Raw genomic sequence first — 18,453 nt, forward strand, 5'->3', positions numbered from 1 at the left:
AACAATGAATTGTTTCTTGAGTCCCAGGCTCATTCTATTTCTAGAATGCACCAGGCTTGGGATACATCAAGATATAAAACACAGATCCCCACCCTCATGGAACTTACATGCCAGTGACATGTTTGCCAGACTCAGTGACCTGAAAAGAACCAACTAACTGCTGTGACCATTCTCTACTGCTCAGAGAACATGAGGCTTTCTGCCCTCTGGCCCAGCCCCACTATCAAACTTCCACTACACTCCATACTCCAGTTACGCCTACCTGAGCCACCATTCATTCACTCACTCCTCCTGTACTCTGGCATGTTTATCCCCCTAGCTCAGCCCTCCCTCCTTCTCCTGGACTGCTAAGTCCTGCTCGTCCTTTAAGGACCCGTTCCACCGACATCATCTTGAAAGACTTCTTTTACTCAAGCAAGCAATCAGCCACTTCCTCCTCCGAGTCAATTCTGATACTGTACTGATCTGCTTCCTGTTTTGCCTCCACCTTCAGGTTGAGAACTCACTGAAGTCAAGGTTCATGCTGTGCAGCTTGGACCACCCCAAGCAATTTCCCTTGCACATGTCTGACATGCAGAAGGTGCTCAAGTAAACAGTTGTTCATTTTGGGTAATCCTCTTTCATTAAAGTCAAAAGCTTTTTGGTCACCATTGAGGATTCCTAATTCAGTGGAAAGAATTCTTCTTTTTCTAGGGGTAGTAGGTATTAGATTAAATAAGGTAGTCACTCACTTCACTTCTGGAAGCAACTGCCCGGTGCAGTGGAGTCAGCCACATGTTGTCCTTGGCATTCACACGAGCTCCTGGAACCAAGCAGCACAAGTTAGAGGAATAATAGAGTCAAAGAACCTTCTGCCAGTGTTACTCAAGTGCTCTATCTTGCTCCTGTTTGCCTGATATAACTACCAGATTTTCTTTTTTTGTACTCATCGTGTTCTGACAATATTTTGTCTGGGATGAGAGGACCTGCAAAAATATGTTTTATCTAAAAATCCCAATGTTTTCTCTAGGACTAGCCAGATATTTTGATTAGGAAAAAGCCAGCTTCTACAAAGCTTTTGCACGGGCATAACATGGAGCCTATGAGATCGCTCACAGCCTCCTAATGCTATGGAGTGGGCAGAGAGGCTCAAGCATAAGCCAGAACCAACTCACACTCAGAGATATTCCACAGGCCCAATAAACTTTATGAGGCTATGCCACCATCATGGAGCAGAGGCTCCGCCTGAGTGGACTCAGGGGAAGCAGGATATGCCCTCCTTCCCTGACACCCCCAGGTCTCTGTGAGAGCAAGCCCTCCAAGTCTGTCTGAACAGCAACAATATCCACAACAAGCTTCCTTTCTGTGGTTCAGGGTTTTGATCAGTCTTTGGGTCAGAGATGGAATGTTCTATAAAAGAGCTTACAAAAGGGAGGAAGAGAAAACGTTAAGATAGCTTTGTAGATGCAATAAGAGGAAACCATTTTAGCTATAGGACAGCAAAGAAAGAAGCTCATGAGATCGAAGAACAGAGGCATGAACCAAAGGAACCAGAAAGTAAGGCAGGGGAGGGGAAGAAAAGAGGCGGAATCTCAAGGGACAAGAGCTGAGAAAGTGAGTCAAGTGGAAGCAGAGGTTGACTAATCTCCTTGAGGCCAATGCCAGCTGGCAGCTGAAAAACAGAACTTTAAAAAGGCAGCAAGAGACTTTCATGGGCAAAAGTGAGCTAGAAATTTAGTTTAAGCCATGAACAAAAGGAAATAACAAATCATGGAACTTACACTCTCTTAACTGAAGAATGAATACCATTAACAGCAATTAAACATAGAAAACAAGAACACAATCTCTAAATCAAAGAAGGAGAAAATACCTCTCCCTCCAGCCTCCATTCTGATTTCATTGGTTTGAGATGGCATCAAGCACAAGTTTTTAAAAGCTCCCTAGGACCCAAGATTATTTTAACATCCTGTCAAGGTTAAGAGCCACTGATGAATTGCTGCTTAGTTTATCAAGGTTAAAATCATTTGAAAGCTAATCTCACTAGTTCCAACTTGCCTAAAAGGGTTTAACCTCTTTCACTTCAATAAGGACCAGAGTAAACTCAGCGTGGGTGGGCAAAGACTGCAGGCATCTCTGGCCCCAATAGCAGGATACTTGGGGCTCTGGAGTAAATTGAATGTGGGGTTGGAAGAACTGTGGTCAGAAGACCCAGATTTGAGTTCTGATTTTAACACTTACTGGCCCCAGTGATTTAGAGTCCCTAATCTGTAAATGAAGCTAAAAATAACAATAATAATGACACTTCTTTATTCATTGCATTGGGTATTAGGGAGAATCAGATGAACATGAATGAAGATGCTTTGTAAATTGCAAAACACTAAAAAAAAAAAATAGCAGTTCTTATTTCCAAATCACCTCTAATGACTGACCGGTGACTAGATCTAGAACAGATTTTCACAAGGAGTAAAAGCCTGGCCATTGCCCATCAAAACGAGAAGCCCAATACAAAGATGTAAGAACACAAGGAAACATCACCTAAAACTTGTACAAGCAAGTATTGTTTTAAGAGCAAGAGAGACTCAAGTGTCAGAGAATGCTGAAGGAAGAAAGCCCAGATGTCATTAGAACAGAAGAACTGGAGGATTTTAAAACCAATGCTCACTACCAAAACCAAATTTTATGGAAAGGGAAGATCATGAAAACGGACAATGATTCTTTGCATGTATGAGTTTGTTGGGATGAACCCAACTGCTATGTATAAACTATATATATACATATATATAAAACTATAAAGCTGTAACAGATTCTTCTCTTCTAAGTCTGAGGTCTAAGAGAGTGCCAGGTGATTGTTACTAAGCCTACCTTTCTGGTTTAGAAACAAACAATTTAAAAAAGAACGAAAGAAAGAAAAAAAAAAAAAAAGCATTTATCCCTCCAGGTTCTAGTATTTCATCTTCCAAAATTCTAGAAGCTAGTCAACCCTTCTAAAACTACCCACCTTTTTGTCAGGTCTTTTCTTGAGTCATAAAAATGTCTAGTTGACCACACTGTGTATCTCTCTAGTAAGCCAAATGCACATTTGTTACTTATTTTTAGGCTGTTTCTTTGGCACCCATGTCACAATAAACACCATTCAGACTCCGTGAGTTCCTGGAGGGCTGGTTTCAAGTCTATTATTACTCATAGTCTCTGGTGGAGTAAATTTTGCATTTTGCTACTTTTTTTTTTTTTAAACTCAAAAGCTAATGTAAGAAGAAACCCAAATGGCAAGATCTATAGTGGAAAGATCTTTTCAAAATTCACCAGAGAGAAGCAAATGAAAGCAACATTAACATACCATTTCACACCCATCGAATTGGTGAAAGATAAATGTAACAATGCCTGCAGTTAACTAGAGTATAGAGTAACAAGACTCGGAGTACAGCAGGTAGCAGGGTGAATTGGTTCAAGCCCCTTTGGGGGAGTGATGAGGGAGTATCATCTGGTAAAACTGATGATGGGCATATCCCCTCCCACCTGGCAATTCCACCCAATCATATCCTCACACATATAAGAATGTTCACTGTTGTAATATGATTCATGATTACAACAATAAGAAGTTGGAATTCTAAATGTTGATTGAGGGGAAAATGCATAAGTACGTTGTGGTGATCTGTACAAGGGAATCCTACACGGTCATGAAATGAACAGCCTGAAGTTCTGTATATACACAGATGTACTTAAAATCATAACACTGAAAGAACAAACTGAGTTGCAGAACAAAACCTTGTGGCATAATTCCAATTATAAAAGGTTTTTAAATTTACAAAAACAATTCTATATGCCATTTATGGATGCATGGATATGAAATAAAAGTTGATGTATGGCTAGAGAGAACAGATGTGAATTCTGGACAGTGGAAGGGTGGGAAAAGGGATGAAGTGAGGGTACCCAGATGGCTATGACTGGGCCTTCAATGTTTTAAATGTCTTTTTTAAAAAAGGATACAATGCAAATATAACAAAATGTTAAGATTTATTGAAGCTTGGTAGAAAGTATGCGGGTATTCATTGTATCATTCTCTATACCTTTCTGTATGATTCAAATATTTTCTAAAAAAAGTGTTTTTTAAAGAAAGTTAGTACATTTGAGGTTTTGTGTTTACTAACAACGGAGTAAGGGTGGTGAAACTCAGTTGCATTTTCTTAAATTATTTTTGTTCTGGGTTAGCAGCTCTTTATAGAAAACAACACTCCCCCTCCTTTCCATATAAAGTGGCCCAGCTAGACAGCATCTGCCAAGATCTCCCTAAGCCTTGCTCAGGTGAGGAAAGGAGAAGAGGAGCAAGCGCTGCCTCTGGATCTGAAGATGACTTTGGTTAGATGATCTGATTTGAGAGGAAAATTTCAAGCTAATGATGTGTTGTTACCTGTTGATCTTACTGTTACTTTTTTTCTCATGCTCTTCTCCCTCCACAATCATTATAGCTCATCCAGCTGTTGCACAAAGGCAGGATGAGCACACCCAGGAGAAGGGGACCACTGTCACCCTGCCTCTCCAGGGGTGGGGCAGCACCAGAATCTGGGGAGTGGCCCTCCACTTTTGCCACTGCAGGTCTGAATCTTACCTTCCATCTCTTTCTTCTCCCTTCCTTCTTCCTCCTCTCCCCCTTCCTCCTTCTCCTCCTTCTTTTTTTTCTTCTTCTTCCTTCTCTCTCTCTCTCTCTCTCTCTCTCATCCAACCCATTTCTGAGTTTTGTGTATGTGTATTATGACACTGTACACATCTTTGTAAAGGAAATAACTATGGGTGAATGTCAACACTAATCTTCAGTCTGACTTCCTTAACAAGACTCCTAAAGTGCTTGAAGTAAACAAGGACCAATAAATGAAATGGATCCAAACTAAAAAGCTTCTTCTCAGCAAAGGAAACAATAATGTGAAGAGAGAGCCTACGGAATGGGAGGGAATCTTTACCAAAGGCACTTCAGATAGAGCATTAATCTCTAGGATATATAAAGAACTCAAAAAACCTTAACCCCAAAAAGCAAATAACCCAATCATAAATGGGCTAAGGAACTGAAGAAGAAGGAATACAATTGATCAACAAATATATGAAAAAATGTTCAACATCTCTAGCAATTAGAGAAATGCAAATCAAAACTACTCTAAGATTTCATCTTACTCCAGTCAGAATGGCAATTATCAAGAATACAAGAGGTTGTGGGGAAAAAGATACACTCAAACATTGACTGTGAAATGGTGCAACCATAATGGAAAACAGTATGGAGATTCCTCAGAAAACCTGAACTGGAACTACCATTTGACCTATCCCACTCCTTGGATTATACCCAAAGCACTTAAAATCAGCATGCTATAGTGACACAGCCACATCAATATTTATAGCACCTCAACTCACAATAACCGAATTATGGAACCAAACTAGGTGCCCTTCAACAGATGAATGGATAAAGAAAATGTGGTATATATACACAATGGAATATTACTCAGCATTAAAGAAGAATGAAATTATAGCATTTGCCAGTAAATGTATGGAGCCGAAGAATATTATGCTAAGCAAAATAAGCCAATCCCAAAGAACCAAAGGCCAAATGTTTTCTCTGATATGTAGATGCTAATTCACAATAAGGGGGTGGGGGTGGCTAGGGAAGAACAGAGGTACTTTGGATTAGACAGAGGGGAGTGAAAGGAGGGGAGGGTGTATTGGGTAGGAAGGATAGTAGAATGAATCAGACGTTATTACCCTATGTGTGTATATGATTACATGACCCATGTAATTCTACATCTTGTACAACCTGAAGAATGAGAAATTATACTCCATTTATGTATGCTGTGTCAAAATGCATTCCACTGTCATGTATAACTAATTAGAACAAATTTTTTAAAGACTAATCTTCAAGGGTGATTTATTAAAGACTGTTCATAAGAGTGAAATACTGAAAACAATTTTGGTGTTAGACAAAGAAGAGTTGGTTAAAAAATCCAGCCATAGAATGTACCTGTGGCCCTTCAGAGGAATGCTCAATAATGTGAGACATGTCTGCAAACTATTGTTAATGTGATAAAAGTAAGATTTAAATGTTATAGATAGGACGAACCTATTGTTTTGTAAAAACACTAAAGAGTCTATAAGGATATAACCCAAAAGTCCTGGGATAATTGCCTGGCACAGGGCACATGCTATATGTATGGCTATTTGGTAACTATTATGGGAGAAGAGTCAGGGACTCAGAAGTCTAGGTTGGGGAGCACCTGCCATGGGCACAGTTGCAAGCACAGGGCAGACCTAAATGAATAGCTGGCATTTGAAGGATACTTTTTGATTAAAAGAGACACTCAGCAATGTCACTTCAACAGAACTGATGTGTTGAAACCAGGAAAATTTACCCATCACAGTAACAAACCCATATTTGACTTCATGTCTTGATTATATGAGTAATATGTGAATATTTTTTTAAATGGATCATTACAGATGTAGCTAAAATTCTCTCAAGTATCACCCCAGTGCTGAACACCCTCTCCTCCCTGAGGTTAACCACTGCTCTGAGTTCAATATGTAAGTGTCCAGTTTCTTTTATGTCTTCATACACAAATATGTGTATCTACAGAAAATCCTGAGAATGAAGCTGGGTGGTTAGTACAATATTTTTTTGTATATTTAAAATGCTACATGATAATTTTTAAAAATATATCCCAATAGGTATGTTTTCATATACATTGTATGATATTGTACTAACACTCTGAATTTTCTTGTTCCACTTAGCAAGATCCTTTTTATATCTATTCAGGTTGGCACTTATAGAATCAGTTAATTCCTTTTAATTGCAACATGTATTCCAATGTAAATATACTATGTATTTTTAGACATTTCCTTGACTGATAGCATTTTAATGATTTCCAATATTACACTTTCCAAGCAATATTTAAATAAACATTCACAAAATGATTTCTACAAATGTACAAGAATTTGTCTAGGAAAGATCATTAAAATGGACTTATGTGTCACAGGTGATACACATTTCTAGTTTTAGTAGGTATTCTCAACCTTCCAAAGTATGCCCATTTATGCACTCACAATGCATAAGACAGCTCAGTGTCCCCCATTTTCCTCAACACTTGATATTACCGGTCGTTTATTCAATCAAGTGAATCTGAATCAATAGTATTATATTTTGCACTTGAAATTTTGTTAAGAGGGTAGCTAGATCTCATATTGTGTTACCACCCACAAACAAATAAAAATAAAACAAAGGGACACAGGAGACTTCTGGAGATGGTAGATATGTCCATTGTTTTGATCATAGCAATGGTTTCATGAGTGTATGCTTATGTTCAAATGCATTAAATTGTACATTTTAAATACATGCATTGAGTTAGACAGAGTGAGGTAAAGGGAGGAGAGGGGGCCTGGGGGTAAGAAGGACTGCACAATGAATCGGACATTATTACCCTATGTGCATATATGATTATATGACCCGTGTGACTCTACATCATGTACAACCCGAAGAATGAGAAGTTATACTTCATTTATGTATGATGTGTCAGAATGCGTTCTACTGTCATGTATAACTAATTAATATTAGTTATTTTGTATTGTATAGTCATATTTCAATAATGCTGTTTTTAAAATAAATGAATATTGCAAATCTGATAGGAAGAAAATGATACCCCACTTTTTGGTGTTCCTGTTTAATAATAAGGTTAGGCATCTTCTGGTATGTTGGTTTACTGTCCACTTGTAATTCACTTTCTGAGAATTGTTCATATTTTTGACCATTTTTCTGTTGTTTATGACATATTTCTACCCTTGCATTGTTAGTACTATTATTATTATCTATATGTTCTGAAACATTTTAGCTTTGTATAGGTCCAAATATGGCTTTTCAATATTAAAATTCTTTCAAGGGGAAAAATGACCCCCAGCACACTGAGCCTCAATGACCAACCCACCCAGGGGTGTAATGACTGCATCCTTTAGGTTCCTAAAGCCTCAGAGTCTCTTAACAGAAAGACACGTAATTAGAAATCTAGGAAATGGCTGGGTTCAGTCATCGTGCGAGTCGTCCATTCCACCACTCTCCTCCCGCGGAAGGCTGAACAGGCAGCTGCCAGGAAAACCTCCTCCCCCACGGCCACCACGAGAGAATTTATTATGACAAAAGCAGAGTTATCTGAACAGGGACCCAATGCGTTTTCCATCAGTGTCATCCCTGCTGCTGGCTTCCCTGTCCTCTTTCTCTAAACACTTTCCAGAGTCTTGTTTACCTCTCAGAGGGAGGTGTCAGATGGTTTTGGCTCTGAATTGAATATTTATAACTGATTTTTCAAAAGGAAGCTCCATGTTATTTACCTGTCTGTCAGGCACCATTGTGCACGGAAGGACACAGTCTGCATGTCTAATGATTTAAAGGCAAATGCTTTTTACCCAAGGACATTTTAAAGCTTAAACATGAAAATAAGCAGTAGGCTATACTAACACTTCAGAAACAAAGGCTCAGCTAAAAATGATCAGTCTAAATACAAATGAAGCATGTTTTCCACCTTATCCCTGTTACTTTTTAATTTTACTTCCAGGAGATCAGGAGTAAAGAGCACTCTAGGCATCTTTTCCAGAGCAGCATTTCTGTTCCGTTAGACTTGTCATTTAGGAAGAGAGGAACGAAGAAAAAAGAAGTGGCGTGATAAATGTGCACCGAGTGACTGAAAATCCTTACAGGTCAAAGACAATAGCCAAAGCTTAAGGCTGGTTTATCTTAAGTTTGGCTTTTAATTTTTGAAATAAATAAGCATTAAAGAAATATCATATGAAACATGATTATCATATAACAAGATCAGGTTGCTGTTGATTTTTTTTTTTTTTTTAACATACAGATGAAATCTTATTACAGCACAAGCATGCTGTCCTTCCAAACCGTTGTCTTGGAGAAGTGTATGATAATTCCATGTATCTGGCAATTGCTCAAGATATTTAAAAAACTCCCCTTGGAGCCCATTTTACATACTCATAAGAAATAGTCCTCTGCTTTATAATTGCACCACATTTGTGAGCCAAAATCAACATTGCTGATTTTCACCAGATTAAAAAAAAAAAAAAAAAAAAACATCAAATCCATCCTCAAACAATATGTATTTGTTATGCATAAGGGAATTGAAAGAATGATGTGCCACTAGCTCTGGAGACAATCTGCATCACAAGTGGGAAGCAGATTTTGAAAAATCACAGGAAATAATTCTGCAAGACTACCACTCATTTGGTGGCATAAATTCTAATAAATTAACTGTTTTATTTAATAGACACACCTGACAATCTCCCATATTACAGGGTGTACACTTCTAATTTTCTTCTCTCAACCCAGAACTCTATAAACCTTGCTCATGCTTGGTTTTCTCTACAGGATATTTCGACTGTGATCATTTTTTGGTGTGCTCTTCTTCCTATATCTCAGCCTGGGTCTCCTAACTCTCAGCACTGATTGGTTCTTATTGATCTGATTGACCTTCTCTCTGCCTTATTCCTAACTAGTCAGCTCCAAACAGAAACCAGAGCAAGGGGGGAAAGAAAGCCAGGATTTGGATTGACAGTGATAAGAAGGTGCAATCTGCAAGGCTTGAAATCATCTTCAAGATCTTATGTTGCTCAGAGACACTCAGGCTCCATCCACCTGGCTAAAAGCAGACAAAAATCAGTAGAAATTCAGTCGGTTTAGGTTTCACCAGGCTCTGTAAGTTTATACAACAGCAGAGAATATAGCTAAAACAAGCTGTTTTGGCAAGGCCAAATTATTTGTCCAACATGGGAATCATTAGCACCTCATTCATTATTAAATTGGAAAATAGTGTGGTTGGATTCCCTAAAGGGTCAGCTACCAGATGTAAGCTCAAAGTTGAAATCATTATGCTCTCACAATGATCTTCCTTTAGGAATCTAAAATTTTTAAATTGAATAAAGGACCACTTATGTGAATCCCAAAAGTTTACCTCAGCTTCTACAGTTGAATTGAATTGCTAAAGGACTTCCTCAATGCTTGCCCATATCCTAAGTCTTCCTAATTTCATGGGGAGGAGGAAGAAAAAAATCCATAGTGATTGGAACCAAAATTATACTAAAGAGATTAACAGCTCTGTAATTCTAAGATCAAATAGGAGTACAGATCAAGATACATGCTACAGTTTATCCAAGACCTACTGAATCAGCCACACAGAGGATGGGAGATTCAAACCTACATGAAGGTGGTGTGCACCCAAGTTTCTTAACAGTCATCGGCCCCAGATGGTCAATTTCATGCTGCAGAAATAAAATCTTATTTTTCAGATGCAGAAACAACCACAAAGAGTCTAAGACAAAGTTTTGAACTTGAATTTGCACATTCATGAAACAAACATTCCTCTGAGATTGTGAGAGAGCCCTTTTCTTTTCTTTCTTGCTTTTCTTTTCTCTTTTTTTTTTTTTTTTTTTTGTCAGGAGCAGGTACTGGGAATTGAACCCAGGGGCACTTAATGATCAAGCCATATCCCAAACCCTTTTCCATTTTTTTTTTTAAATTTTGAGACAGGGTCTTGCTAAATTACTTAGGGTCTTGCTAAGTTACCAAGGCTGACTTTGAATCCTCCTGCTTCAGTCTCCCAGGCTGCTGGGATTACAGGTGCGTGCCACCATGCCCAGCTGATAAAACTCTTAATACAGGTTGAAAATCCCTTATCCAAAACGCTGAGACCAAAAGTGTTTAAAATTTAGAAATTTTTCCCCATATTTTGAAATATTGCACATGCAATGAGATATCTTGGGAAGGGGATCCAAGTCTAAACATGAAATCCATTTGTGTCACATACACCTTGTATACACAGCGAAGGTGATTTTACCAAATAGTTTTATTGCACCTGCATCTCAACTACCACGTAGAAGTCAGGTGTGGAATTTTCCACTTGTGGCATCATATTGTCATTCAAAGTGTGTTGGATTTTGGATTTTAGACTTTCAGATAAGGATGTTCAACTGATACAACATTTCAATGGTGGTATAGCAGGCTGTGACTGTTAGGTCTCCTATCACAATATTCTTCAACATCTAACCTAAACTCCACATGACTGTCAGGAGCACTGGGCACATGACTTGATTCCTGGGGAAACACCTCCAGAATGTGAACACAACAAAACCAAGGGCAACATGAATCTTCCTGGTGTATCACAGCACAGTTCTTTCCCACGATGTTCTCCTCTTCTGTTTGAATACAAGTTTCAGCTCTTAGCTTGTACAATTTACTTTGAAATTCTACAGCTTTCCTTTACTACTATAAACAAGAGCAAAACCTTATTATAGGCCTTTTGCTACTCCATGGGCAGAGGCATTTCCTCCAGATTTTTATCTCCCCAAACAGAAACAAGGAAGAAGAAAGATAGCCTGTCTGCATATAATCCGTGATGATGCATGTTCATGTGCTCAATTCATTCCAGGGATTTGTCTAGCAAACATCCAAGGGAGAAAGCACAGAATGGTTCTGGAAACCTGTTTGGTGAGATGTACTCAGCAAACAGGTTTCCAGAAATGAAAGCATTAGCATTTTAAAATCTGATGAAGCATTTAAATACATAGAAAAATACAGAGAATAATATCACAAAGACCAGTGTGCACACAAACTAGATTTAATATGTTGGCCATATTTGCTTCCAGGTTTTAAAAAATAAAACATTTTATAGAGAGTTGTAATAGTCCCTTTTATGTCCTTCCCTGAAGGCATTTCTCACTCAGCCTGCCTACTCAGAGGCAGCCACTATTCAGAAATTGACATGGTCCCTTACCTTCCACATTTTCATACCTTTATTACATATTTATAGTCATGTATCCATAAAAGCAAGCATGGTATTGTTTTGTAGTACAATTTAAACATATGTATGTATATACATTTAGAATTGTTATATACTCAGGATACAAGTACTTACAGCACTTATAGCACTTACAGCATCTATTTATAGTGAATACAAACCGTATATAATATGTAGTATGTGTGTTTATGTAGACTCTAAACCAGTTTTCTTCTCTTTTGTTTTCTTCTTTTTTATAATTAAAATACTGGGGCTGGGGATAGAGCTCTGTTGATAGAGTGCTTACCTTGGAAGCACAAGGCCCTGGGTTCAATCCCTAGCACCTCAAAAAAAAAAAAAAAAAAAAAATAGTCGCCTAAAAAAAGATAATTAAAATACCAATCAAAAGATATCCAAATGTACTGAATTTGTCTACAATGCTGGGCCTGACTAGATAGCCAGGAATTGAACATTCAAAGTAATATAAATATTTAACTAGAGAAGTCATTCTTCTGTTTATTGATTGTTTTGAGAAGTCAGTTTTCAAAAATGATTCTTTTGCATTTTCTACCTTACACAGGTTAAATTGCTGATCAAATACACTACCATGAACATAATAAAGAAATTTTGTCTGGGCTTACTGTAGTAGTCAGTCTAGTCATTTAAACTAGGCTGACTAGTTAAATCGGTCATTTAAACTTTCATCTAGGGCTGACATTTGTTATTTACCTGACAGAATCAGGAGTTCAATGATCTCTGCATCTCCCAGAAATGCGGCCACATGAAGAGGGGTTCGTTTCTCAGAATCCTGAAATAAACAATGCCAAAGTTATACAACAAGTCATTAGCAGTTGGAGGTGTCCTCTGTAGATGTAAAACATGTGACTCTCTCTGAGTTTAACACTGTGGAATGAGCTTGAAGGCCAAACACCAGCTGAGGTGACTCTGGTTATAATTTTCTCTTAGCATACACCCCAGTCACATTGTACAAGGATTCCATTTTCTGTGTCTGTGTGTGACATTTGCCTCAGTGCTGGCCCAGGTCAAGGACGGACCATTGGGCACTGAAAGATGACCTTCAATTTATTTTCAAATGTTCAGTCTGGTAAAAAATAATTTTTCCCCCATCCCTCTCTAGCCTACCTTAGCAACACAGTGCACAGCTTTCAAAGACTTATTTTCCTTGTGAGGGAACACAGTGGAATTGTTCATAAGGATATTAAGTACAGTCGTTTTCTCCTTTCTGTTCTCATCCACTTTGCCTACACCACTGCCCCTTTGCTTAATGCTGATGGGATGCCTACTCTCAGCCAAAATCAAATGCTGGGGTTGGAGGGGTGACTGCAACAAGGCCTGGTCCCTGCTTTCATGAAACGTGTGTCCCAGTGGGGAGACAGACAATAATCACATAAATAAACAACATATAAGATCATTTCCGATGTAGTGATAAAGCCTGCGACAAAATTAAAACAAAATAGGATTCAGTGATTGTGGAGATGGGAGTAAGCAGTAGACCTTTCTGAGGATGATATTTAAGCTGAGAGCTGAGGCAGATTTAGTTTGTTTTCCAGATGAGAAAACTGTGACTCAGATAGATTGATAAATTCCTCAAGAACCCCCAGGTAAGTAACAGAGCCAAGGTCTGACCTTTGCCTATAAGACCCCAGTCTCTGTCCTTGGCCAGGCACTTAATAGGTTGTGCCAAGAGACACAACACAAAGATAGGGTAAGAGCATGATGGCAGGCAGAGGAAAAAATACAGATTCCCACCAGCAATTAGAGATGATAATATCTACCTCTGAGGACTGATAAGAAGAGTCCAGATAATGTGATCAAATAAAGACCAGGTAAGCAGAAGGCAGGTGCATGGCTAGTGCACCATACGGGGGCACCCTTGTCATCAGCATAGATACCTGTGTGATCTCTTTCCTCCAAGACTGAAACTTTCTGGAGGGAAAGAACAGCTCTTGTTCCCCTTTATCCTCATAGTAGCAACAGACCAGGTGCTCAGCATGAACGGGCTGAACTGAACTAGTCTACATGCCTGGCTTCGTCCACAAACTTCATCAACTATTCCATGACAATGGTGACCAAAGCCAGTATGCTACATCTCTTGGTTTCTCCTAAAACCAGCATGTGTTCTAATTTCCAGATTCGCTGTTGATTTTAATCACCATTTCCATTATCACTTAATTATACAACTGACCTACCAACCCTTGATTAGCCCAAGGATATTAAGTGGATAATAAGCCCAAGGTATTAAGTGGATACAAAGATGAATTTGAATTAGATGGAAACTTATGTTGTCTGTGAATGACTACAAGCAATAACTATGGATAAGTGTAAATAAAGCAATCACACAAGTATAAAATAATGATAGAACTTGAGAGTTCAGTCAGAGAGATGACCACGGTAAACCTATAACATTGCATCACCCTATATTTGAAAATAAAGGTTCAGCATCTGAAAGTACATTTGCTTATTTTAGAATCCAGTATACTCATTTATGCAATGAACTATACAAATGAGACCAGGCTCAGATAAATACTTTCTATTCTTATTTATTCTACTGATATCCCTATAAGAAATTTCCATTTTAACTCCATATTCTCTTTGAATCCTCATTATACCTACTTAAAATTTCTCTTGGGGCTTGGGATAAAAGTTATATAATTATATGTTCTCCCGTGAATTGAATTAGACTCAGAGTTTGGTTCAACAAATTCAACCTTGCCCAAGTGATTTAAACAAGGACTATTCCAACCCAAATTATGACTTCATTTGACCTGAAGCAAAGTCAATGCTCTGAAAACTTGGCCTCAAATGAAACACCTAGAAAATTCCAACGTCTCTCCCTGCCTTGCAAATTTGGTTGGCCTGTCATTATATGACTGAATAACTGACTCTAGGGCTTCTGATATGACATGGCTTGTTCAAGCTAAAGTTTCTGTAATATAAAAAAGGTGTGTTCTATGAGATCATATTGTAAAAATTCTTATGAATCCCAGTGTTACTGTCAAGATGCATTCAAAGATTCCCTGTTGCTTCCAGGACAACTATGACCATCGCCACTCCCTTTCAGTGACACGGACAGGTAACTTCAGAGAAGACCTGTATTTAGGCAGCAGTCCTTTAGCTCACAGAAGCAGCAGAATATAAACAACCACAAGTGCTATTAAGACCTTAACCAAAATAACAGTGCATTTCCACTACTGACCAAGGGTTGCTAACACCTGTTCTAGGAATGGAGCTATGTACAAAGATCACAAATTGAAGTGTGGATAATGGAGTCACAGAAATCACCAAGTTTAATAAGTTGAAATCAGTCAGAAGGTTGCAGTACATTCTCTGCCTAACTTCAAGGCCTCTCTACTTTGCCATAGTTAATCTAATGGAGTAGGAGATACAATGATAGAAGGTAAAGGTTTGGAAGAAAAGGCAATATTAGTAATAATGTACCAGTAAAAATGGGTTCAAGGTCAAAGATAACCCTAGGGTGTCTAGAAGAAGAAACAAACCTATCTGGTAATTATAGAGGCTTTTATTTTATTTTTTCCATAATGCCTTCTCATCTATTCTGCCATTTGATATCATAACATTCCTATCAGGGGGCACACACCTTTTACAACTGTGTTCTTCAACCTTATAACCATTTAATAAGAAAGAAATGTGAGCCCTGCCTAGGTTGTACAATTTGCCCAACATAGCAAATTAATATCAAAGAATTAGGTGTCCTAGCATCCAATCGAAAACATTTTTCTTGTTACGAATGAAAGCAAAAATGTTATCTGAGAGGTTGCTTTGATAGTCTAAAAACCTTTCCATTATAATCCCCAAGAAATACTAGAAAAAAATGTGACAAACATATAGTAGACATTCTTTAAAAGAGCTTACAAGAAATTAAATAGAAAGGATCAGAAAGGGAGAGTAAACTGGAAACCAAAGCTGGAAGCACGTGAGCTTGTCCTGCAGGGAGAAGCCAATATACCAGAGGCATGGGACTTAACAGCCCATCAGGGGTCAGGGGACAGGAGACGAGGCAGAGAATCAGAACTGAGCCTTTCACACAAGGAAGATCACCCTGGTAGTGAAATGCAGGCTTGAAAAGAGTCAAACATTCACACGGGCAGATGACAAAGAGACGCCTTGTCCTGGGCTCTTGGTGGAGGAACAAAGATGTTTCCACTGAACATCTGCATCCTCAGAGTTTGCCCTCTGTGGTTTGGGGTTTTGAATTTACGATACTTTGATAGTCCAGGAACTTTCAAGTTGAAAATAGGCAATAAAAGTGGGTTCTAGACCCACTAAAACAAAACACAGCTGGAGAGATGTGCTCTCTATTCAGGCAACCTGGGATACCCAGAGATTAGATCTCCACTAAAGCTGAACTCACATGCTAAGCCACAAGACCCTGGTGAACACCATTCACCACAAGCCAGAGTCAGCAGACATAACCAGTAAGAACTTTAGGTAATGATAGAATCAGATAGAGATTAGGCATAATGTTTAAAACAACTTCAGACATAACAGACAAAACCTAAGGGAAAAAACACTGTTTCTAAAAACCAAATTTGGAAACCAGGTGTGCTGGCATGAACCTGTAATCCCAGCTACTTGGGAGTCTGAGGTGGGAGGATCATTTGTGCCCAGGAGTTCAAGACCAGCCTGGGCAACACAATGAGATAATGAGATTCCTATCCCCGACCCCCTAAGAACTGGGTTGGGGGAGACATGAAGAAAGTATTCATGGAAGTAGCTCCAACACATGATGTTAGAAATAATCTGAAACTTTGGTCTAAAAGGAATAAAAACTGGAAGAGTAGAAAAAGAAGGAGAGGAAGAAAGAAAAATAAGCATGGTGATTTTGTGTTATGCATTATAAAGATTTATTCAGCCATATTTTCTAGACACAGACATTAATTTTAAAATTTCTATATGCTAGACATGATTTGGATATTAAGAATACAAAATTTAAAAGATCCAGTTCTCCCACCCTGAAGAAACTCACAGTTCAGTTACCAGTTTCCAAATTTTGGACTTTTGAACAAAAGTAATAACAAGGAAGTGGCAAATAATGATATTCATGATGTCAAGTGATTTGTGAAAATTACCAAATGCAATGAGACTTCTGTCTTAGTGAATTTTCTCCCCAAACTCATCCAATTATGTATTAGGCTAGACAGAAAGACTCAACAGATAAGGAAAAAAAAATCTCTTCTGAAATGAGAAATAAACATATCTTGCTCAGGACCCCTTGCTCAGTCCCTGGTGACTCTGCCTATCTGGGAACTTTGGAAGCCCTTGACCAGACTTCCAGTCAATCACCCAGCCAAGCATAAGCCTTACTGGCTGCCTTAGGGGTCGTTTCTGGTTCAGATTAAAGTCAAGGACCAGGCGAGGCCTACAGCCCTTCTAGGCACAGTGCCCAGCTAAGAACACTCACCATTTGCATCTGGTTTTTTTTGTTCAATTGGACTGACTTTCTATGATGATCAAAAGATGGTGAATGGCACATAGATTTTCAAATATCCATGGATAGAAGGACGGAAATGACTTGAAAACAAGCACATTAAGATGAACACACACCAGAACTGGCTCATCAACACAGTTTCAGAAGCTTGTCCAAGGATCACAAAAGGAAGGTCTTTTTTCCATCACCCATTAACTACGACTCCAAACAGCCCTTTACACACAGATCCAGATTCTTGAGAAGAGAGAAGACCCAGGCTCCTCTAGAAGGAAGGAAAATAAACCCTCCCTTTCTATGAATAGCTAAAGACACACGCATAGCCAGCTGGGTCTGAGCTAAATTTGCAGTATGTCCTGGAAAGATCAGGCAGAGGAAGTTTCTGAGTTGTCTGTTTACCAAAGAAGAAACAGATGAAAGAAAATAAGGAACTTGAAGTATGTACACGCAGAGTGAGTTTGACATGGGCAGAGAGGCCTTCTGGCAGCTAAAAATACCATGTAGACAGGCAGCTGAGGGGGTACCCCAAGCCTCAGTTTTGAATATTAAGAATTGCTTATCACATGCTTCGGAAATTCTCAGCTAAAAGTGCATGACCCACTTTGCATTTGAAATATCTGTCATACAACAAAATGAACATTCCTTCCTACATAAGAACATCTTACATACCAAGGCAGACAGATGGAGCAATATTAGGAAAACAATCCATGAAATATAGAAGTTAAATTCCAATCATCAATCCAAACTCTCACTAAAATCAAAGAAGCTGAGAAATAACAGCATAGGCCCAACAAACTTAATGATACTGAACAGAGATGACCAGAGGCAAGCAGTGTCGGAAGAAACTCTGAACACAAAATAGGTACCTTGGAGATATTTCAAATCACATGAGCAAAAGAGCCAAAGACTGATTTAAATCCAACAACGTGCAAAATGGGAAGAAGGCTGGATTTTAAGGTAAGGAACTGGAAGGTTGGAAAGCAAAGGAGAGAAAACAAATGCCATGTTTCTTAAAATGTTTTGTGTTTACTTTCAATTTTAACACTTCATAAATATGGAGAACTATTTATGTAACAGACCTGCATGTGCCCACTGGCAAACTCAAACACATTAACATTTTTCTACGGTTGCTTCGGAACTCTCCTTTTAAAAATGCCTTCAGGGGTAAAATGCCATGGTTCAGAAATGGAAATGGCTCAGGAAATAACT

The 18,453-nt window shown here is 38.6% G+C and overlaps 1 protein-coding gene across 4 annotated transcripts in view; it reads right to left on the reverse strand.

Moving 5' to 3' along the window:
* Ankrd44 (ankyrin repeat domain 44) overlaps window positions 1-18,453 on the reverse strand; it is a 292,156-nt gene that overhangs the window by 137,782 nt on the left and 135,921 nt on the right. For all 4 annotated transcript variants that reach the window (XM_047544306.1, XM_047544304.1, XM_047544305.1 and 1 more), the window contains exons 3-4: window positions 12,507-12,585; window positions 732-802 (exon numbers count right to left, since the gene is read on the reverse strand). In XM_047544306.1, the coding sequence (XP_047400262.1) occupies window positions 732-802; window positions 12,507-12,585 (150 nt within the window). The remainder of the gene's footprint in view (window positions 1-731; window positions 803-12,506; window positions 12,586-18,453) is intronic.

Source organism: Sciurus carolinensis, chromosome 3 (genome assembly GCF_902686445.1).
Source record: "Sciurus carolinensis chromosome 3, mSciCar1.2, whole genome shotgun sequence".
Taxonomy (NCBI): Eukaryota; Metazoa; Chordata; class Mammalia; order Rodentia; family Sciuridae; genus Sciurus; species Sciurus carolinensis.